This window comes from Myotis myotis, unplaced genomic scaffold (genome assembly GCF_014108235.1).
Source record: "Myotis myotis isolate mMyoMyo1 unplaced genomic scaffold, mMyoMyo1.p scaffold_m19_p_7, whole genome shotgun sequence".
Classification (NCBI taxonomy): domain Eukaryota; kingdom Metazoa; phylum Chordata; class Mammalia; order Chiroptera; family Vespertilionidae; genus Myotis; species Myotis myotis.
In genome coordinates, this window is record NW_023416379.1 from 40060568 (window position 1) to 40085434 (window position 24867).

The following is a 24867-nucleotide window of genomic DNA, read 5'->3' on the forward strand; positions in this document are numbered from 1 at the left end:
CTGATTTATCAGCAGAAACTATGCAGGCCAGAAGGGAGTGGCAAGAAATGTTCAAAGTGATGAATAGCAAGAACCTACAATCAAGATTACTTTATCCAGCAAAGCTATCATTCAGAATTGAAGGTCAGATAAAGAGCTTCACAGATAAGAAAAAGCTAAAGGAGTTCATCACCACCAAACCAGTATTATATGAAATGCTGAAAGGTATCCTTTAAAAAGAGGAAGAAGAAAAAGGTAAAGATACCAGTTATGAACAACAAATACACATCTATCAAGTGAATCTAAAAAATCAAGTGAATAAATAATCTGACGAACAGAATAAACTGGTGAATATAGGGGCATAGAAAGGGAGTGGACTGACTATTCTGGGGGGAGGGGGGAGGGGTGTAGGGGTGAGAAAGAGGGGGTGCAGGAAGAGACTGGAGAAAAATCGTACACCTATGGATGAGGACAGTTGGGGGTGGTAAGGACAGAGGGTGGGGTGGGAACCGGGTGAAGGGGAGCTATGGGGGGAAAACAGAGGAACAACTGTAATAATCTGAACAATAAAGATTTAATTAAAAAAAATTTTAAAAATAAATATAAATTATAGAAACAGTAATATTTAAAGTGCCATCATAATTCTCGGTATATTAGAAAGAAGAGCCATCATCATTTACCACTTGACTTCAGTGAACTTTAAAAAATATATATATATTTAAATCATTTTGTAAATATTTAGAGAAGGATAAAGAAATAGTGTAAACAATTTTATCAGAAATTTTAGAGAGCATTTAAATACAGCAAATTTACATTTTCACCCCATATTTTCCTGGTTTTTAATTTTTATATAACTGAAATGGTCAACATCCTCTGACTGTAAGAACTGCTCATCAGTTGCCATACATTCAAATGACCTTTCTGTTGAATGACTAAGTGAATAAGAATGTCATTTGATATCCTTAGAAGTATATTGTTCGTTTATTAGTTCTTGAGTTCTATAAAATGCATCTACTACAAGGTGGGAACATCCAGCCTGAGGGCCGTATAGGCCCATGAAATCATTTGGTCTGGCCCTGCCGAGGCATTAGGGGTGAGTTAATTAAATGTTTGACCAACTGTAGCAGGCTAATTTTTTAAGTTGATAACTTTGTATGGCCCTCAAGTGATGTTAGAGATATCCAAATGGCCCTTTTCAGAAAAAAGGTTCCCTACCCCTCATTAGTATAGCAATAAAAGCAGCGGTTCTCAACCTGTGGGTTGCGACCCCTTTGGGGGTCGAACGACCCTTTCACAGGGGTCGCCTAAGACCATCGGAAAACACATATATAATTACATATTGTTTTTTGTGATTAATCACTATGCTTTAATTATGTTCAATTTGTAACAATGAAAATATATCCTGCATATCAGATATTTACATTACGATTCATAACAGTAGCAAAATTACAGTTATGAAGTAGCAACAAAAATAATTTTATGGTTGGGGGTCACCACAACATGAGGAACTGTATTTAAGGGTTGCAGCATTAGGAAGGTTGAGAACCACTGATCTAAAGACTCCTACCCTGAGATTTCACTTTAAATGATCAGTTTTACCATTGTCATTAAAGTCTAAGGTACTGCTATCTGTCTCTGCAAAAATCTTCTGATTTAATAAGTGTGTAGCGCCTTCCTCTTAATTTTCTTCTCTCTCCTGTTATGGATGGAAAATAATGACATTTTGAATTTTCAACTATATTAGTGATGGCTAAAGTAGACTCCAAAGATGGAGTCTGATCCTTTTTTTAAACTTTACTCAACTATGATGTAATATTTTAGATGACACATTACGAAAAGGGAAAAAGGATACTTTATTGTATCATCCTTCTAGGCATGCCATTATTGTTCCAAATTCTTACTATTTTAGTCATTTTTAGCATTAGTTGGGAATAATTGATAAGTGTAACAATGAAATAATTCCAAGAATGATAAAATAGCAAAATGTTTCAAGATAGAGGAAAGATAAGATCACCAAGATCCCATAAAACATCATAGATTTATAAAAGGGTCCAGTAGATCCTTGTGGAAATTAGTAAATAAAGTTTTCATCTTTTTTTTTTAAATGAGTTTTCTGTGTGGTTTTTGTAAGACCTTTAAGAAAAAATGAGAGTTATGAAGTGTCAAACCTAAAATAAAGGTGCTCAGAAAAGACATTTAGAACCTAAAATTGGGTCTATTTGATCTTTTTTCTTTTTCTAATTTTTAAAAAATATATATTTTATTGATTTCAGAGAGGAAGGGAGAGGGGGAGAGAGAAATATTACTGATGAGAGAGAATCATTGGTCAGATGCCTCCTGCACACCCCCTACTGGGGATCGAGCCCGCAACCTGGGCATTTGCACTGTCCAAGAATCCACCTGACCTCTTGGTTCATAACCTCCTGAATCAACCACCTAGCCATACCAGCTGGGCAATGGAATCTTTGTGGTAAGCTGAGGGTTATTTATTTTGTGGCTCCTTGATTTATGCATTCATAAATAGCTACTTTGTTCAAGATTCTGTGCGTTTACTGTCATGTTTATTTTAATATTGAGGGTAAACAATAATTGATTATTAGTCTTTTCATGTTTAACTTGTATTCTGACCCAAATAATTATTATTTATTTAAAAAATATATTTGATTTCATATGACATTATTGATTGCTTTTAAAGTAATATTTGACTTAACTTGAGAATTTGCATACAGTTTCATTGTAAATGGCAGAGAATGTGCACAATACTGCACTGCTAGCTATTTTATGGGACCACTGGAGAATCTATCCAATGGGCCAACTACTTAATTTGTTAGAGTTTCTATAATTATATGTGCATACTACATAGAATTTGGAAAGCAATAGTCCCTGTTAGCTGAAATATTCACATTCATTCTTAACTTATTTATACATACCTAAGATACCTAAGAGGAACATTATTAAAAAGAAAAGCAAAGGAAAGAATGAAGACTAAAAAAGGTCAGTTGTAAAAGTACAAGGCCTTATGTAGAACTTATACAATTTTAAGAGTTCAGAGAAAGGGACCAAAAGGGACTAAAATCTATAATTTGTCTCCAGGGCAATATTTTTGTTGTTTTTTAAATAGTTTTTATTTTAGGTTTTGATTGATGCCAGAATTTTTTCTGGTTTCAGAATATCCCGAGCGAAACATTCTATTATTTAGGTAGTCCAAAATTTCCTTCAGTATTCATTTCTGTTTGTGAAAGACTCGTAATAGATGCTGACCTTTGAATAGAGAGATGTTTAAGGGTTATTATTAAGAAATACAACTCATATGACTAAAGCTACCCACTGTTTTATTTTACTAGCAGGGCATTCATCCTAAATTCATTCTAAATAAATATATGATCTATAATGACTGATGACTTTTTCACAACTATATTATGTAGACATAAGGAAGCATAAATAGTATTAGTGATATTTGAATCTTGGTGAGATAATGTATTGGGTCACTCATTTTGAGGGAAATAAGATATATTTTCAAATTTTTTAGTTCTTAAATCTAGGAGTAATTCACTAATATATGGGAAACAACAGGACTGTACATAGCACCACGCAGTCCTCTTTTGCCATTATTGGGAGTATTATTTAATTCTGATTTACTAAATAAGCTATTTTAAATTCTTTAAAAGAGTGATATAAAAAATACGGTTTGTACATTGAAATCAGCAAGGTTTGTATTATTTTGCTTATTGCTAAATAATTTGCTTCACTGTGAGTAATGGTTATATTAGGAAACATTCTCTTATTTAGGAAATCAAATTTTTTTTAAACTTTGGAATTCAATCATTTTAGAAAATTTTCACATATTATATGGAAAAAGTAGGTTATAGCCTAATCTATATTTAGATGTGTATGTATAAGTAAAAGACTGGGAATTTATATGCTATAATATTAATAACCACTACAAAATAGGCAATTGCATGCTCTTTTAGCTGCTCTTTTTAATTCCCAAAATTTTCTAAAATTTTAAGTTGTTTTAAAAATCGAAAATATATTTAAATAAGCTTTATAAAACAGGTTGCCCAATATGAATACTGGGATGATAATTAGGTATTATTGTAGTGTAACATAATAGTGCTCCTGGCTAATAAAAGATGCTTTTAGCACAGTCCCATTATGTACATTGAGGCTTCCCTGGGGAATGAAATGATTAGAAGAGAAACCACCTCCTGCCCGAAAATTATACCATATTAGCCGGGCAAGTAACAGTATAAAATGTCACCTCCCTGTGATAATGTGGTCAAAGTCCCCTGATACTTGATGTTAAAACGTGCTGGAAATTCATTTTGGAGTTGTAGTTATAACTTTAAATATTTATTCTTTCTTAAAATATACTCTTTCATTTTTAGGCATTATCCAATTGGTTTGCTATTTGATCTTCTTGCATCAAGTTCAGCTCTTCCTTGGAACATCACAGTACATTTTAAGGTATAGTTTAAATAGCATTTCCCATTTTTCCCACTTGTGCTTAGTAAGTAGACTTAGAATAGAATTTTTTAAAAAGCGAAGTTGTTTATTGCTTTCCCTATGGCACTTTTTAATGGCTAAGCTGCCATTAGTGTTTATCTATAAAATACTTTCAATTTCTTCCTAACTGTTGGCAGAACCATTTAAACATTTAATGTATAAATACCTATTCTTTGTTGGAGCCAAATACACTTCAAAATTTATAATATTTTGGAATATTTATATTCATTAAAAAATAAATCTCAAATTGGAAGAGCAAAATTCTCATTGTGGATGTGGGCTTGGAAGTAAGGAAGGAGAAAACTTAAAACTGGGTAACTCTAAGGCCTTTTTGATTGAATTGAGAGAAGGGTTAGGAGATAGAAGTTTAAAGAATTGAACTGATTCTGTTTTGAGAAATATTAATTCCTGTAATTTTAAAGAGACCAGGCTAGATTTATTATAACCTAATTTTACCTCAATATTTTATCAAGTACTGGTCCATCTTTTCCCCTAACCATCCTGATTCTCCATCTCCCATCCCCCAAGCAATTCACAAACACCTCTGAAGATTGAACCACCTCTATTATTTGATCACTAAGCACTGATACTGCAGTGGAAATAGGTAGTGAGAGAGGGGCATGTTAAGAGTTTGAAAAGTCATTTAGGTGTTTGATTTCTTTTCCCATAAGGTGCACATTCAAAGTCATTGCCCAAAGGAAGCTTACTCGTTTCTTCCTAAAATGCTTTTCTCCCCATCTTACTGAAATTGAATTTGTGAGTCATTGGGATTTATTTCTCTACTAGAGGCCTGGTGCACAAAAATTTGTGCACTCGGGGGGTAGAGGAGGGGGTCCCTCAGCCCGGCCTGTGCCCTCTCGCAGTCTGGGACCCCTCGGGAGATAACGACCTGCTGGCTTAGGCCTGCTCCCGGGTGGCAGAGGGCAGGCCCAATCCCTAGGTGCAGCCCCTGGTCGGGCTCAGAGCAGGGCCGATTGGGGAGTTGGGGTGCCGCCCCCTGTCATACACAGAGCAGGGCCATCAGTCACGCTCAGGTTAGGGCCGATTGGGGGGTTGGGGCACCATCCCCTGTCACATTCAAGGCAGGGTCGATGGGGAGGTTGCGGCGCCACCCCCTGTCATGCACAGAGCAGGGCCAATCGGGGTTGGGGCATTTCCCCCTGTTACTCACAGAGCAGGGCCCATCAGGGGGGTTGGGGCTCTGTACCCTGTCACGCACAGAGCAGGGCCAATCGGGGTTGGGGCGCAGCCCCCTGTCACGCACAGAGCAGGGCCCATCAGGGGGTTGGGGCGCCACCCTCTATCACCCACAGAGCAGGGCCGATCAGGGGGTTGGGGTGCCGCCACTCTCACACTCAGGGCAGGGCTGATGGGGAGGTTATGGCTCTACTCCGTCACACACAGATCAGGGCCCGTGGAGGGGGGGGCTTTGGGGCACCGCACCCTGTCACACACAGAGCAAGGCTGATCAGGGGGTTGGGGCACCGCACCCTGTCACACACAGAGCCGCAGGGCGATCAGGGGGTTTGGGCGCTGCCCCCTGTCACACTGATCCCGGTGCCAGGAGGCCTCGAGGCTCCGCTGATCCCGGTGCTGGGAGGCATATTACCCTTTTACTATATAGGGTAGAGGCCTGGTGCATGAGTGGGTGCTGGCTGGTTTGCCTTGAAGGGTGTCCTGGATCAGGGTGGGGGTCCCCACTGGGGTGCCTGGCCAGCCTGGGTGAGGGGATGATGGCTGTTTGCAGCTGGTCACACACCCTTCAGGGTGGGGGTCCCCACTGGGGTGCCTTGCCAGTCTGGGTGAGGAGCTGAGGGCTGTTTTCAGGCTGAGGGTGACTGAAGCTCCCAACCGCTCCTTTTTTTCTTTTCTTTTTTTATTCTGGGCCAGCTTTAGCTTTGAGGCTTGGCTCCAGCTCTTAGGCCTCCGCTGCTGAAAGTAGGTTTCTGGCCTTTGCTTACAATGTTGCGATCCTGCTGGCTGAAGCCCGGCAGGTTTCTGGGGTTTTGTTTAGCTTCTATGTTTGTTACATAGTTGCTTGCAGCTCAGAGGCCTGCAGCGGCAGGCGGGGAACGTTGGAGTCCTCCGTCACTGAAGCAAGGAAGCCTCATGTTAGTTTCAAGCTGTTTGGCTGCCGGCCGCCATCTTGGCTGGCAGTTAATTTGCATATTGCCCTGATTAGCCAATGGGAAGGGTAGCGGTCGTACGCCAATTACCATGTTTCTCTTTTATTAGATAGGATTGTTTGCACTAATGTGCTTTGCATGGTACTATGCCATGTTACCAAAGATTTTAGTTACCATGGAATCATACAGAATGAAAACATGCTTCTGATATACATGTGTTTCACTTTCCATGGTACCATGCAAAGCAAGGACTGTCTGTATAAAAGTTTAGAATGGTGTGAAGATTAAATTACTCCAAATGCAGTAAGAGTAGAAGTCCCATATTTCCTAACAAGTATTTTCCATATGTTGAAAAATAATTCCAGTAATTAGTGTGTGTGTGTGTGTGTAATGTACTCTCAAAGACTTTAGAATTTGTTAAAATATATAATAGCTACTCTTATTCATTCGTTCAACAAATATTGAGAGTTTGTTGTGTGTCAGCTAGGCACTGTTCTAGGAGCTTAGGATGTTTTCGTGACTGACACAAAGACACTCAGATACTTTATGGTACCTACCTGGCACTACATACTAAGCCCTTTGTAATTATTGATGGAATGAGACAATGTGTTGTAAGAATGATAGAGAAAGTTTTGAATTGTTAGGATTGGTATAGTGTAATGGTTCTTAAAGGGCACTATGAACCCATGGGAGTTTCCAAAATCTTGTCAAGGGATTAATGAGGTCAAATCTGTTTCTTTAATAATAAATATGTAGATGCTGTTTGTTCTTTCCACTGTACTTATATTTGTACTGATCTGCAGAAGTGTTGCTGGGTAAAACTGTTGGCACCTTAGCACCAAGCAAAGCAGTGCACCAAACTACTAGTATTCTTCACCACCACACACTGACTGTTCTGGCTGAAGCATTACAAATTATTAATTATTGTTAATCTTGACTTTTCGGTACATTTCATTTTAATCTCTAGTGAAATGAAATGGGAAGTACACGTAAAACATTTTGCTGTATGGCAAATATTGTGTTGTCCTAAGGAAAAGCACTTGTGCCCTTATTTGAATTGCATGCTGAACAAGCCACTTTTTTTTATGAAACAGCAATTTTTACTTAAAAGAGTAACTATAGACGAATTGTGGTTTTTTAGACTTGGATATTTGTCAGACAGTTTCATGAAAATAAACAAAGTGAGCCTCTCATTGCAAGTAAAACAACTGACAGTATTTGTTGCCAGTGTCAAAACTTGAACTTTTAAGTGAAAATTAGAATTTTGGAAAATATGTATCTGCTACCATGAGCTTGACAGTTTTATTCTTTTTTTTTTTAAATATATTTTATTGATTTTTCACAGAGAGGAAGGGAGAGAGATAGAGAGAGTTAGAAACATCGATGAGAGAGAAACATCGATCAGCTGTCTCTTGCACATCCCCCACCGGGGACGTGCCCGCAACCCAGGTACATGCCCTTGACCGGAATCGAACCTGGGACCTCTCAGTCCGCAGGCTGACGCTCTATCCACTGAGCCAAACCGGTTTCGGCGACAGTTTTATTTTTAAAAGAATTTTTGATGAGGTTTAAAGTCATTTTAACAAATCTGATTTTTAAGAAATCTTATGTAATGAAATATGTCAACATTCGGAGAAGATCTGCATTAACTCAGTAAACAAATATTTTACAAATGGTCAATGCATGTTAAGTCATGCATGTGTAAAAAGATCCATTCAAAGTGCTAGGTTAGGTTTTTAGTACTTGGGAAGGTATTACCACTGGTCCTGGTTGGTACTTGTTCTTTAAGTATACTTGTAGGACTGACCACATCCCTTTTCTGATGGACTAGTTCTTTCTTTTTTCTTAAAATATATTTTATTGATTTTTTACAGAGAGGAAGGGAGAGAGATAGAGAGTTAGAAACATCGATGAGAGAGAAACATCGATCAGCTGCCTCCTGCACATCTCCTACTGGGGATGTGCCCGCAACCCAGGTACATGCCCTTGACCGAAATCGAACCTGGGACCCTTCAGTCCACAGGCCGACGCTCTATCCACTGAGCCAAACCGGTTTCGGCAGACTAGTTCTTTCTTGCTAGGCCAAGAGCCACTGTATCTCTCAGGTAATTTACCATATCCCAGCTTCTTCCACTGTGCATTGATGACAGAGGTCGGAGTGTTCATTGGCACACTTCTGATAGCTGTACTTCCTAGCTCTAAATATTGATGGCTGTTTTATAGTATCTCTCATGTGATTTTAGTTATCTATTGCTGTGTGACAGATCACCACACATGTAGCAGCTTAAGGCAACAAACATTATCTCACAGTTTTTCTGGGTCAGGCTTACCTGGGTCTTTTTCTTAGGATCTCACAAGATTACAATCAAGGCTGGGCTACCTTCTTGCCTGGAGATTTGAGAATCTGTTTCCAAGCTCTCTCAGGTTCTGGCAGAATTCATTTTGTTGTGATTGTAGGACTGAGGGCCAGATCTTCTTGTTGACTGTGAGCTAGAGGCTGCACTCAGCTCCTGAAGGCTGCTTGAGTTCCTTGCCATGTAGACTTTCCCTGTATTTCAGCTTACTTCATTGAGTCAACAAAAAGAGCCTCTAGAGCTAAAGCAAGACTGGAGTTTTATATAATGTGACTTAATCACAGGAGTAATATATGACCTTTGCCACATTCTTTTTCTTTTTAATATTTTTTTATTGATTTCAGAGAGGAAGGGAGAGAGGGAGATAGAAACATCCACGATGAGAGAGAATCATTGATTGGCTGCCTCCTGCATGCCCCCTAATGGGGATCAAGCCTGCAACCCAGGCATGTGCCCTTGACGGGAACTGAACCTGGGACCCTTCAGTCCACAGGCCAACACTCTGTCCACTGAGCCAAACCAGCTAGGCCACATTCTTTTGGTAAATGCAAATCACAGGTCCTGCCCATACTCCAGGATGTATAGATAATGGAAGGTCACACATAAAATTTTATGAAATATGGTTTGTTTAGTCATTAATTTATTTTTCAAATATTTATTGAGGTTAATATGTTCTTTCAGCTATGGCAGAGTAACTGGATTGAATTTTCCCCCCAGCCACAAACAGTTATAGAACTCGACAAAATATATGAAGTAGAACAGTTTCAGGCACTGGGCATTAGAGAAAGAGAACAAACAAGGTAAGCCCCACATTCCGCCCATCTGTACTTCAGGAAAGTTTCCTGATATGTCATGGGGAATTGGACTCAAGCAGAGCAAGGAGGTTCTGTTGAGCTAAGGATGGAGAGATTGGAGTTCAGGGCTGCTGAAGCAACTAGAACTTGCTAAACAGAGTATCAGAGAAGTAGGAGTAGACGTATAAGTGTGAGTTAGTTACCCTTGAGTACTGGGCAGAGACCTGAGCTACACATGCATAGGTGATACTCCTCTAGGCCTAGTACAGAGTGTATGTTAAGGGATTAAGAGTGAGACAAGTCCCATGATGTTGTATCCTAGCTCATCCACAGTAGAGAGAGATGTTATTTGAAGTACCAGAAAGGGCATGTTGTAGGAGTAAGGAGCATACTTCAGGGTAGTATTGGCAAATTATGGCTCGTGTGCTAAATCTGGCCCAGTGGCTGTTTTGTATGGCCTATGATCTAAGGATGGTTTTTATTAAAAAAAGAAAAAAAAGAGAAGGAACCAAGATGGCAGCATAGGTAAATGCCTGTACTTGCTGCCTCTCACAACTACATCAAAATTACAACTAAAATATAGAACAGCTATCATCCAGAACTGTGGGAAAGCTGGCTGAGTGGAAGTACTACAACTAGAGAAGTAAAGAAGAGAGTGCATTGCGACTGGTAGGAGGTAGGAGACTGGTAGAACGGGCTGGTCTGGCACTCGGGCGTGCCACCCTTTTAATTGGGAGGGAGATCGCCTCTGCAGAGGCCGCCTGGAGGAGCAAGGAGTCCTAGCCCCACACCAGACCCCCAGCCCAGGGTTCCAGAGCTGGGGAAAGAAGTCCCTACAGGCAGTAAAAACTACGGAGTGTAAAAACTAGTGCGGATTGGGGCTGAGTGACACAGAGGCTGCTGGAAACCCAGCTGCTCCCCTTAAAAGGCCGGTACCGCAAACTGAATTTACAAGCTCCATCTTGCGTTGAGCTCCAGTGCCGGGTGAGGCTCTGGGGAACCCAGACACATATGGGGAGAAACTGGACTGTCTGGCATCGGGGCAGGAACATGGGGGCGGCTTTCTTCCGGATGGAGGTGCTTGCAGTGGTCATTGTTCCCATGCTGGGACCTCCCTGGGGCAGGGCTGACTGGCAGCCATTTTTGTTTGCTCTGCACTGGGGATTCTGAGACCTTGCCCTACCCAATTTACAACCCACCCAAGCTGTGCGTAGCGCGGCTTTTGCATATCAATGGCCTGTTCTTTCTCAGCCTAAAACCTGTCAAACAAGCTGCAGTTGGGTCAGGGAGCCCCAGAGCTATCAATAAAAGGCCCAAGGCCACCACCAACATCAGCCTGCCTTGCTTCACAGTTGGGCCTCATCTGGGCACTTCCAAACCCTACACAAAGAGGAACAATCTGCAGATCTCTCTGTAGCTCCTGCTGAGTGGCCCCAGGTAGTGGCTGACTTTGCACCTCCCTGTGTACCCAGTGTACCCAGTGGTCAGTGTGAGATCATACCAGATTACAACTCTTCACTTCCATAAGTGACACTCTCAAGGGGCAGACTCAGTGAGCACCAAAGCCCCACTGAAGCAAGTCCTGCCCCATAAGGGTATCTCCTGCACAGCAGCTCTCCCACTGTAGTCGCAGCTGGTCCCCACAGCCAATTGTCCTGGAGGTCAATTCCTCCCAGCGACACCAACAGCAATCAAGGCTCAATTACAACAAGACTGTGCACACCGTGCACAAAGGGGTGCACCAAGAAGAGTGTCCACCTCAGGTGATTGGGGAGGCTGAACCATTGGGCCCTATAGGACACCTACTACATAAGGCCACTCTATCAACTCAAGGAGACTTAGCAGCTACCCAGTACATAGAAACAAACACAGAGAAACAGCCAAAATGCAGAGACAAACATGTCACAAATGAAAAAAATGGAAGAAATCAAACTATTTGATATAGAGTTCAAAACCATAGTTATAAGGTTACTCAAGAATCTTCTAGAAATCTCTGAGGAACTTAGTGAAACCTTCAGGGATCTTGGTGAGAATGCCACAAAAATGGAAAAGGACCAGTCAGAAATTAAGCATACACTGACTGATAATATACAGGGATTCAACAGTAGACTAGAGGATCCCAAGAATCAAGTCAGTGATTTGAAATACGAGGAAGTAAAAAATAACCAGAAGAGCAAAAAGAAAAAAGAACCCAAAAATATGAAGATAGTGTAAAGAGCCTCTGTGACAACTTGAAGCGTACCAGCACCTGGGGGTGCCAGGAGAAGAGAGAGAACAAGATAATGAAAGCCTATTTGGAGAAATAATGACAGAAAACTTCCCCTACCCGGTGAAAGAAATAGACTTACAAGTCCAAGAAGCACAGAGAACCCCAAACAAGAGGAATCCAAAGAGGACCACACCAAGACACATCATAATTAAAATGCCAAGGGCTAAAGACAAAGAGAGAATCTTAAAAGCAGCAAGAGAAAAACAGTTAGTTACCTACAAGGGAGTACCCATACGACTGTCAGCTGATTTCTTAATAGAAGCTATGCAGGCCAGAAGGGAGTGGCAAGAAATATTCAAAGTGATGAATAGCAAGAACCTACAACCAAGATTACTCTGTGCAGCAAAGCTATCAGTTAGAATTGCAGGACAGATAAAGAGCTTCAAATACAAGAAAAAGTTAAAGGAGTTCACCACCACCAAACCAGTATTATATGAAATGCTGAAGGGTATTCTTTAAGAAGAGGAAGAAGAAAAAAAAGATAAAGATAAAAATTATGAACAACAAAGTGACAACAGATACATATCAATCAACATGTGAATCTAAAAATCAAATGAATAAAATATCTGATGAACAGAATAAACTGGTGAATGGAATAGAATCAGGGGCATGGAAATGGAGCAGTCTGGCGATTCTCAGAGGGAAGGGGGTGTGGTGGGGTGCGGGAAGAGATTAGACAAAGATCTTATATGCATGTATGCAGTACCAATGGACACAGACAATAGTGTGGTGAGGGCCTGGGGTGGGGTGGGAACCGGTTGGAGAGAAGCTATGGGGGGGGGGGCATCTGTAATAATCTCAACAATAAAGATTTAAAGAAAAATAATACTTTGTGACACATGAGAATTTCATAGATATAAAAGCCTGATATGCAAACTCCCTTGGGAGTTTGACCAGGAGTTCAATCGCTCGCTATGATGTGTGCTGACCACCAGGGGGCAGCGCAGAACAAAGGAAGGCCCCAGCTGGCAGCCACTAGGGACCCTACCCGTGCATGGATTTCATGCACTGGGCTTCTACTATGATTTATAAAATATAAATTCTAGTGACCATAAATAAAAGTTGTATTGAAATTCAGCCATCCATGCAAATTCTTTTAGAAGTTACTTTTGGGCTATAATTACAGAGTTTAACACTTGGTTTAGACATTGTATGGCTCACAAATCTAATACATTTACCATTGGCAAACAGAAAAAGTTTGCCAACTCCTATTATAGGATAAAGATTGCTCAAGATCTGCCCTAATATAGCCTAAATTAAGCCTTTTTAGGATCACAGAGAGGCACCAGGTAGAACAAAGCTCAACAAGAAAGATAGTATAATTGTACACTGTATTCACAATATCCAGCATACAATCAACTATGACTAGAATGCAAATAAGCAGGAAAACTTGAACCATATCAGGTGGAAGAAATGCTGCTAATAGAAACTGGCCTTGAGATAACCCACATTTGTAACGATCAAAAATGAATTAAAGCAACTGTTAAAAACTGAGTGACTTAAAATAAGATCACAAAATTGTAGAACTGAAAAGAACAGCATCTGAAATGAAAAATTCACTGGATGGGCTTAACAGTGAATTGGAGATGCCACAAGAAAGGTCTTGTGAAATTATCTAACGTGAAGAGCTGAGAGAAGAAAATGGGGGTGGGGGAGGGACGGAGTCCCAATGACCTAGGTCAGTGGTGGGCAAACCGCGGCTCGCAAGCCACATGCGGCTCTTTGGCCCCGTGGCAAGGGACACGAAGTTTCAATTGCACTGTACATGTGCGCTCGCACGTGGTATTTTGTGGAAGAGCCACACTCAAGGGGCCAGTTTGCCGACCACTGACCTAGGTTAATATCAAGCAGTCTAACATAAATGTAATTGGACTCCTAGAAGGAGGGGAAAGGGAATGAGCTAGAAAAAATATTTTTAAGAAACAATGATTAGACTTACATTTCTTAGTTCAAAGATACAGTAACCAAAACTGGGATAGACATAGATTAAGAATACAGGTGAGGTCTGGATATAAGCACATTTATGGGCAGTTAATTTTTTGTATGGGTGTCAAGACAGTTTAGTGGGGGGAAGAAAAGTTTTTCAACAGATGGTGCTGGGCCAACTGGATATCCACATGCAAAAGAATGAAAGCGCTAAAGTTAAAAAAATAGGAGTAAATTTTTTGATCTTTGATTAGGCAGTGATTTCTTATGTAACACTTAAAGGGCAAAGCAATCAAACAAAAAATAGGTATATTGGATTTCATCAAAATGAAAAATTTTTATGCCTCAAAGGAAGTGAAATACAACCCGCAAAATAGAAAATATTTGCAAACTCACATATCTAATAAACGTCCAGTATCCCGGAACACAAAAAGTCATTGAATTCAATAATAGAAAAGTAAATACCCAATTAAAAATGGGTAAAGGATTTATATAGACATTTCTCCACAGAAGATACATAAATCGGCTAGTAAAAGATGTTCAGCATAATTAGTCATTAGGGAAAAGCAAAGAAAGATTCCAGTTGCCCTGGCCAGTGTGGTTCAGTTGGTTGGGCGGTGTCCCAAACACTGAAAGGTTGCTGGTTCAATTCATAGTCAGGGCACATGCCCAGGTTGTGGGCTTGATGCCCCAGTAGGGGGCATTTGCAGGAGGCAGCCGATCAATGCTTTGCTCTTACATGTTTTTCTCTCATCCTCTCTTCCCCTATCTCTAAAAAAAGTCAGTTAAAAAATATTTTTAAAAAGACTCCACTAAGTTACTTTTTCACGCCCATTAAGTAGCTATAATTTAAAAATTGGACAGTTGTTGTGGACTAATTGGCACTCTCATATGTTATGTTACTATTGGGAAAGTAAAATGATGCATCAATTCTGTAGAACAGTCTGGCAGTTCTGCAAATGGTTAAACATAGACTTGTGGTATGACACAGTAATTACACTAATAGTTATGTACCCAAGGGAATTGAAAACATGTCTACCCCAAAACTGGTACATTATGTTTGTAGCAACATTAGTCATAGTAGCCCAAAAGTGGAAGCATCCCAAATGCTTATCAACTGTAAAAACTGTGTTCATGTAACAGAATGTAAAAGGAGTGAGGTACTGATATATACTATAGCATAGGTGAACCTTGAAACATCATACTTAAGAGAAAGAAAGCAGACACAAAGACTGCATATTATATGATTTATATATGAAATGTTCAGAATATGTAAATCTATAGAGAAAGTATATTAGTGGTTTTCAAGGGCTTGAGAGAGGGCAGGATGGGGAGTGGCTGCTTACAGATGTAAGGTTTCTGGAGTGATGAAAATGAGTGATGAAAATATGTGGTCAGATAGTGATGGTTGCACAATCTTGTAAGTATACTGAAAACACTGAATTGCACTCCTTAAAATGGTGAATTTTAAGTGAATTGTATATGAATTATATCTCAATTATAGAATAATGGTTACTAATTTTCCATATTTGGGAGAAAAAAAATCAATGTGTATCACAGAAGCTCAGCAAATCCCAAGCAAGTAAATATATAGAACACTACACCTGGGCACATCATAATTAAACTGCTGAAAGCCAGTTTCAAATGGAAAGTTAAAAGCAGACACACAAAGATGGCACATGACATAAGAGAACAGTAAGGTGAACGATGGCTGGCTTTGCATCAAACAGTGGAGATCAAAAGACAATGAAACGACATCTTAAAGGACTGAACAAACTACAGACAGGAATGAAGAGCTCTGGCAATCCTATCTAATAATAGACAAACATGGTAATTAACCATACCTCCGACATGCTTCCCATTGGCTAATCAGGGAAATATGCAAATTAACTGCCAACCAAGATGGCGGCCAGCAGCCAGGCAGCTGAAGCGAACAGGAGGCTTGCTTGCTCCAGTGATGGAGGAAGCCAAGGTTCCCCGCCTGCTGCTGCCGGCCTCTGAGCTGCAGTCTAAGAAACAATGTTGCAATTATAGAAGCTAAACAAACCCCAGAAACCTGCTTTCAGCCAGCTGGGCCTCAGAGCTGGAGCTGCAACAGTGTTTCAATTATAGAAGCCAAACAAACCCAGATACCTGCTTTCAGCAGCCGAGGTCTCAGAGCTGGAGCTGAGCCTCAGAGCTAAAGCCGGCTCTCAATTCCAGTGACAGCCATAGAAGGTAAATAAATCCCAGAATAAACAAAAAAAAAAGAAAACAAGGAGAGGTTGGGAGCTTCAGTCACCCACCAGCCTGAAAACGGCCCTCAGCCCCTCGCCCAGACTGGCCAGGCACCCCAGTGGGGAGGAACCCCCACCCTGAAGGGGGTGTGACCAGCTGCAAACAGCCATCATCCCCTCATCCAGGCTGGCCAGGCACCCAAGCAGGACCCCCACCCTGATCCAGGACACCCTTCAGGGAAAACCAGCTGGCCCCCACCCGTGCACCAGGCCTCTATCCTATATAGCAAAAGGGTAATATGCAAACTGACCCTACCAGCAGAATGACTGGGAATGACTGGTCACTATGACACACACTGACCACCAGGGGGCAGATGCTCAATGCAGGAGCTGTCCTCTGGTGGTCAGGACGCTCTCACATGGGAGGAGCTCTGCTCAGCCACAAGCCAGGCTGATGGCTGCCAGTACAGTGGTGGTGGTGGGAGCCTCTCCTGCCTCCTCAGCAGCGCTAAGGATGTCCGACTGCAGTTTAGGCCTGCTCCCCGCTGGCAAGTGGACATCCCCCGAGGGCTGCTGGGCTGCCAGAGGAATGTCTGATTGCCATCTTAGGCCCAATCCCCTGGGTAGCAGGCCTAAGCCAGCAGGTGGTCATCCCCTGAGGGGTCCCAGACTACGAGAGGGCACAGGCCAGGCTGAGGGTCCCCCCAACCCCCCGAGTGCACAAATTTTTGTGCACCAGGCCTCTAATCTAATCTAATAATAGACAAACATGGTAATTGACCAAACCTTTGCTACGCTTCCCATTGGCTAATCAGGGCAGTATGCAAATTAACTGCCAACTAAGATGGCGGCTAATTTGCATACTGCAGGCAGGGTAGGACAGCGCCAGGCCCCTGTGTGCGACCGGGGGGGGGTGGGCAGGGGCTGGGGCAAAGGCAAGCGGTGCTGATCGCCTCGCCCAAGCCCTCGCCTGCCCACCGGAGACAGGGGTCCCACTCCCTTGTGTGACCCGGGGGCGGGCAGGGGCTGGGGTGAAGGCAAGACACGTGGGGCCCACTCCGAGAGAGAGAGAGAAAGAGAGAGAGAGAGAGATTTAGAGAGAGAGGAGGAATTTGGCATCCCGCATCCCTCCCTGATCGATTACACTGTGATTACAAGCCAGCGAGGGCTGCCTTCTGGCCGCAGCTCCAGGTCCCTCACTCCCACCCCAGGCCGGAGAGCACAGTGCTGGGCAGGGGCACCCAGGGGTTTGGGAATGCAGCGCAAGGGGCCAGAACGATGTGGGGGGCTGGAGGGCTGTGTTTACACCGCCAAGTTCCCCACTTCTGCCCTGGCCCGCACATCCCTCCTCCTTCCCCTCATAGGCCCAGCTCCTGCCTACATGCTTGCTGGGCAGGCCCAACTGCACCAAGGAGTGAGCCATGGCAATTGGGATGGCCACTTCCTGGGATGGGGTGGCCGGACCACGGCGATTCATGAGGGCGATGAGGCCCGTGGGGCATGCGCAGCTCTCGGGCGTCAGGGGTGGCCGGCCAAGCCGAGTCTGGCTTCAGTGGGGCCAGTGGGAGCCCGAGGCCACCCCAACCCCCACAGGTCCTGGGGCAGACAGTGACTCAGTGGAGAGCGGTGTCTCCATGCATGGTGCCCAGGGGCAGCTGTGAGCTGCTGCAACCCCGCCCCACGCTTCAGGGAGGGGGAGAAGGCTCGCAGCCACCAGCACCCTAGGCTGCACTGCCTGTGCCTCAGCCTGCCAGGTTGGCAGGGTCCAGAGCAGGTGAGCTGCTCCCTTCCCCCAGTGGTAGAACAGGGAGGAGAGTGCTGGGTACAGGGAGAGGACCTCAGCTGGGATCCTTCTAGTGTGGGCAAGGGGCCCGGCCTGGGCCTGGTGGGTAGCTTAGGAAGTCTGGCTAAGCAGGCGCCGGTTCATACCAACTCTTACTCTGCCATCTTCCTCCAGCTCTTCAAGCTAGCCCCCCTGCCCCACCTGTCCAGGGGAACGAGCTCTGGGTGACCTCTCTGAGCTCAGACTGTGGACCTAGAGACCTCAAGGAAGAGTGCCCGGCTGGGCCAGGGCAGGGGCTGGTGCAGAACTACCAGGGCAGAGTTGCTTCAGTGTCTTGGTGAAGTTTGCAACTGACCCAAGGAGGAAACCCAAGAGGGGAAAGGCCGGAAGGCATGAATTGCCAGCACTTTAGCCACTTGAAAACAGCTCCACTTCGGAATGTTTGGTGGTTGTATGTTCAGCTGAGAAGTGAGGGGGCTGAACTTCACTGTCGCTGGGCTCCTGTCAGTCCGAGGCCCAAGCGTCCACCACGACAAGAAAAGAACAGAGCAAGGGGCCCGGAGGAAGGGAGGACAGTTGAAGAAAACCCGCCAGCCCTCTCCTTCTTTCTGTTGCCTACAAGAGCCCCAGGCCCGCCCGGCCACAGTTCTGTCTCCACCTTTTAGTCCCCTATTCTCCAACCACAGAGGAAAGAAATAAGGAAGGAGTCTGTGCTGCCTTCAGAAAGTATCTATATACCTGATCGGCCAGTTGCCTTCCACAGAGGGAGGCCTGACTGCAGCTTAGGCCCGCTCCCCACAGGGACATCAGTAGGACATCCTGTGAGGGCTCCCAGACTGTTAGAGGGGGCAGGTTGAGCTGAGGGATGCCCCCAAGTGCACAAATTTTTGTGCACCGGGCCTCTAGTGGTAAATAAATGGTAAATATAAAAGATTATTTCTTTTAACTTTGAAAGAGAAATGACTGTTTCAAGCAGTGGTTCTCAACCTGTGGGTCGCGACCATTGGAAAACACATACAGCATATCAGATATTTACATTACGATTCATAACAGTAGCAAAATTACAGTTATGAAGTAGCAACGAAAATAATTTTATGGTTGGGCGTCACCACAACATGAACTGTATTAAAGGGTCGCGGCATTAGGACGGTTGAGAACCACTGAAGCAAGAATAATACAGTTTTAAGGAAGGTTAATGTGCTGTGATTCACCTAAAGCAGTGCTTAGAGGGAATTTAAGACTTTTTTCTATTTGTAGGGAAACACACTACCGATAGCTGGAATGAAAAATGGGATATCGCTACAGACCCTACAGCTATTTAAAGGATAGTAGGAAATATTATGAACAACTTTATGACAGCAAATTTGACAAATGGACAAATTCAACGAAAATACAACTTACCAAACTGACACAAGAAGTAGCAAATATGAATAGCCCCTTAATGTATAAAGAACAAATTTCTCACAGTGAAATTTCTTGCCTAGTCTCATTAGTGAATTCTGATATTTAAGGAATAAATAATATCAATCTTTACATATGGTTTAGTAAATAAAAGGGAGGGGAATGCTTCCCAACTTGCTTTGCAGGCCAGAATAATTCTGATACTAAAACCTGTTAAAGATATTAAAAGAAAAAATAACTGCTGACCAGTATCCCTAATGAACATACTGGTAGGTGCAAACACTCTCATAAAAATACTAGCAAATCGTGTACAGCAACATTTGAAAAGGATAATGCACCATGACCATGTTGATATCATCCCAGGAATGATCAGGGTGATTCAACTTTTCAAATATCAATCAATGTAATTCAGCACATTAACGGAAAAAAAGTAGAAAAATTATATGATCAGATTAAATAGATGCAGAAAAAACTTTTGAGAAAATTCAGTTCCCATTTGTTATCAAAACGCTTTAGGAAGCTTTTGAATAGTAGGGAATTTTCTCAATTTGACACAGTAAATATGAAAAGCCTACAACTAAAAATCGTAGTAAATGGTGCTTCAATTAATGTTTTCACTCTAAGATCAGGAAATAGGCAAAATTGTTCCCATCACTTTGACACAGGCAGTTTTGGTTTTGTTCTTCTAAAAAGGACTGTGCCATTAAAAATCAAAGGATTTATGGGGGCAATGTCTTAGGGGCACAAAACTCAAAAACTTCTTTAGTGGCAAATGAAAAAGATAGGAACCTAAAAAGAGCACAGTTTTATAAATGTTAAATAATTAAGAAATACTTAAATGCTGTAAAAAATATGGCACTTTATGTTGAAAAAGACTAGACATTTGCTTGTAGGAATGAACATTGTAAGGGTTTGCTGCTTGTCAGTTGTAAAAGAAAGGTTATCTGAAATAAGACAAAATTGGAACATTGGCTGTGAATAGCTCATAATGTGGATTGAGGTGGCAGGTCTGTTTCTGAGATATGTCTGTTTTGTGTATTCTTTTGTAGCTTGGTATAGCGGGGTGCAGTTTTCTGTGCTCCCTAGTATTTCTTGTAGACAATATTTATAAAGATAAACATGAAATTCACATTGCTCTAATTGTCCCTTAATATATCTTTCACTTAAACAGACAATTCATATATATCTATATATGAACATATAATGTGCATAATATTACATATATGTTCATATGGGAATAACCAATGAGCACAGGAAAAGGCGCTCAACATCTTTAGTCCTCAGGGAAATTTATATTAAAATCACAATGATATTGTTGCACACTCTAGTGTAACTAAAATTAAAAATATTGACAGTACCAATTTTCAGGATATGAGTAACCCTCATACATTGTTGGTGAGAACGTAAATTGTACTATCTCCTTGGAGAACAGTTTGACAGTTTTTAAATAAAATTAAACATAAACTTCCTCTATGACCCAACATGTTTTCAAGATATATACCAAGAAAAATGAAAATATGTGCACAAAAGACTTGAACACTAATGTTATAGCAGTTATCTTAATAGCCAAAATCTGGATACAATCTTAATGTCTAACAGATTGGGGTTAACAGATTGTTGAACATTCAGTGGTATGCTACTCAGCAACAAAAAGAACTACTGATACATGCAGTAACAGATGAATTTCAAAAGTGTTAGGTTAAGTGGAAGATGCTAGATTACACAATACTACATAGTCTATGATTCTGTTTATATGCAGTTATATAATAGGCAAAATTAGTCTCTGATGATAAAAATTTGACCAGTGATTAGCTGGGATAGAAATGAGGGAACTGATTGCAAAGGGCACTAAGGAACTTTTGAGGGGTTATAGTAATATTCTGTACCTTGTTTGGGCTGACAGTTATGCAGTGTCAAAAATTCATCTTAACTGTCCACTTAAAATTTCTGCATTTCACTGTCTGTAAGTCATATCAATAAATTTGACATATTTTTTAAAGTTTATTGAGAGAGGACAGAGAGGTGAGAACAGTCATGGTCTCTGTCTTGTGGTGCTTTAAGAGTAGGGTGACAGAATATAAATATTATAGAATCAACTAGAAGGAATTTGTGAAAACTTAACCTAGACTTGGGGATAAGAGAAACTTCCTGTAGAACATGATGTCTAAACTGAACTTGAAGGTTGAGGAGGGCTGGGGTGGGAAGTCGTGGGGGGGGGAGGGCAGGCGTGTAAATGGTGGAGAGATAGGCAAGGACAAAGAGTTACAGGTGGAGGAAATAGATTGTGTAAATGCACAGAAATGAGAGTATGACTGAAAGAATGTTTGAGCAGATGACATATTGAAGATTATTGGAGTAGCGAATGTGTGTGGTGGGGGAGTGGGGAAAGAGAAGAGTATATGTGAAATGGGAGTAAGAGATTTTCCTGGGGATGTTGGTTAGCGGAGATGTAAGTCATTCAAAAAACGGAAGGCTTTAGAAGTAGTTTGATTTTATCCTAAAAGTAGCAGATCAGCTGAGTGATTTGTATTTTAGAAAGATCACTGTGAATCCAAATGTAAAGTATAAATGAAAGGGTGTAAGACTGCATGGGAACCAGTTGGGAGGTTTTCAGAATGGTTCATTTTTAGTTTGTGCTGGAAAGTGGCACTGGGAATGTTGAAAGTGAGTGGCTTCAGATCTTCTTAGGATGTAGACTCAACAGAACTTGAGTGGATGTAGGAGTTTTTTTACTTAGGAGCTTTCCATGACTTAAGTTATTGAATGTTTTCTATTAATACAGTAATACAATTAGGCTACGACTAAATGCTATTTTCACCATTATTATTGGACTCTTTATTGAAGGACTTATAGAACAGAGTCTTTTCCTGTAAAATAACATTCGAATATAATCATTAAGTATTTAGGTGTTATGGAGGAAGTGGTGTTGCATAGTGGTTAAGAGCTGGGACTCTGAGGCAGACTGATACTAGCTCTACCACTTGCAAGCTGTAGGACTATCTACTCCCTGAGCTTTAATTTTTAAAAAATCTGTGTAATAGCAATGACAGTAGTGTTTAAAGGGTTATTATAAAGTTTAAATTATAATTATATAAAAAGTCTTAGCACAATGTTGCATAGTATTCAGTTAGTGTTAGGTATTGCTGTTATCTTTTTTTTCCAGTGAAGAGTGCATTAGTCATCTCATTTGCATAACTGTTTATCTGACCTATGATCATTGCCGCTACCTGAAAGATTCACTGAAGGTATAGGATATAAATTTGGCTATTTGACCTTAAACATTACATTTTAACAGCTTTCTTAAACTCTAATTGGCCTGTAGCAAACGATGCATATTAAAAGTGTATACTTTGATAAGTTTATACCACACTTTATGTATTCATTTACCTTTTGACATTTAGGTTGTTTCCTGTTTTGTTATGTTTCTTTTTTAATCATACAAATAAAGCTGCTGTGCACATTAATGTACAAGCCTTAGGTAAATACCTCGTTGTAGAGTAACTGGATCAGATGATAGGTATATGTTTACTTAACAAAAACTATCAAACTGTTTTCCAAAGTAGTTGTACCATTTTACATTCCCACCAACAGTGTGTGAGAGTTCCATTCCACACTCTTGCCAACCATAGGTACGGTCAGTCAGAAAGCTACCTTTAAAATTAGTACTATTTCATATTTTTGTTTCATGTTGTTATAAACATGTACGGTTTATTTGGAAGAAGTATAAAATATACCTGTACTAAATCTTTAGTTGTTCTGAAGTCTCTTCATTAAGAAGGTAAGAAAGAGATGGTTTACTAAAAATATTGGAAAATCGGGGAGATACAGTTCTTTAAGAAGCTAATTTTATACTGTTTTATATGTGTATCTATATATTTTTTTCCCTTTGATAGGGTTTTCCAGAAAAGGACCTTTTGCACTGTCCATCTAAGGACACAATTGAAGCTCATTTTATGTCTTGTGTGAAAGAAGCTGATGCATTAAAGCACAAAAGCCAAGTAATCAATGAAATGCAGAAAAAAGATCACAAGCAGCTCTGGATGGGATTACATAATGGTAAATATAGCAATGTTTAATTTCAGAACGCCCTTTATAAAGTATGGAGTAATTTTAATCTGCGAGTAATTGGTACATTTTAGGATTGATGGTACAAGTTTAGATTCCAGTCTCTAAGCACAAAATTTTGCAAAGAAGCTATCTTTAGTTATCCCTTAAATTGTACCCTCCCAATATCTCTCTATTCCTGGATTCCCCAGCATTGGACTGATTGCTTTGCCCATAGCATATCACAGTGGAAACTTCCTGTGTTTAGCTTCTGGGAAAAGTACCTTACTCCTAATCATGATCCTTACTGTTTGCATACCAAAGCACCTCCATTTGGGCAGGGCATTTGGGCAACCTTTGTTTTCTCTGAACAATAAGACTTGCTTTGTGCTTAGACACTCTCTCCTGGGACTTAGAAAATACACTCAAGGAAAAAACTGAGGGAAATCTGCAATTTACCTCTGTATTCTTCATCTTTAGAGATGATACTTCCTTAATCTTTTCTGCACTGATTGCTCTCCAGTGCCTTCAAACAGTTGTATGTACAGGAAGTCCTTTTGCACCAGCAGTTCTCAATCTGTGGGTCGCGAACAATGAAAATACATCCTGCATATCAGATATTTACATTACAATTCATAACAGTAGCGAAATTACAGTTATAAAGTAGCAACGAAAATAATTTTATGGTTGGGGATCACCACAACATGAGGAACTGTATTAAAGGGTCGCGGCATTAGGAAGGTTGAGAACCAATGCTTTGCACAAATCCAATATGCATGAGTTTTAGTTAACATGTTTTAGTTAAATAATATCATTCCAAGTTGCCAAGATAGTAATCATAAAAGAAAAAATATTTTTTGTAATTTTGTATGGTGACTGATGGTAACTATTGTGGTGATCATTTTGCAGCATATACAAATATTGAATCACTAGAGTCCCGGTGCACGAATTCATGCACAGTGGGGTCCTGCTGTCCGCCTCCAATTTGGGTGGGGAGGGCCGGTTGGGGGCAGGGCTGGCCAGGGGGAGTTATTAGTGTCAAAGATCTTTGCAGGATGTATACATGTTTGCTGTTGGCTTTCGAATGAGTTGAAGCTTCAAAGGCACCTTAGTGTCAGGGACACTTACAGCTTCTGTTTCTAAGCTTCTCCCTAGACAGGTAATAAGGTTTAGTTCCCTGCTGAAAAACCCTCTGAAGAGAGGCCATGGTGTGATGTGGCTGTCCTCTTTGGTAGTAAGCAGTGGAGAGAGAACGCAGGAAGATGGTGGCTGTTCTGGGCACCTCTCCTGATACCTGACTGACAGTCCAGACCGTGAGCAGTTTTCCTCCTGATCACTCCTCATTCAGATTCCTGATCTATGAAGGCTGGAGAACGTTTACTTACTTAGAATCAGTGAAGGTCACACTTCAGTGATTGGGGTAGGGGGCGCTCATTGGGGGTGGAGCCAGCAGGGGCAGGGGTTGTGTG

The 24867-nt window shown here is 41.4% G+C and overlaps 1 protein-coding gene across 3 annotated transcripts in view; it reads left to right on the top strand.

The window, feature by feature from the left end:
* ATG5 (autophagy related 5) overlaps positions 1 to 24867 on the top strand; it is a 116978-nt gene that overhangs the window by 25133 nt on the left and 66978 nt on the right. For all 3 annotated transcript variants that reach the window (XM_036316883.1, XM_036316882.1, XM_036316884.1), the window contains 2 exons: positions 4368 to 4446; positions 23248 to 23410. In XM_036316883.1, the coding sequence (XP_036172776.1) occupies positions 4368 to 4446; positions 23248 to 23410 (242 nt within the window). The remainder of the gene's footprint in view (positions 1 to 4367; positions 4447 to 23247; positions 23411 to 24867) is intronic.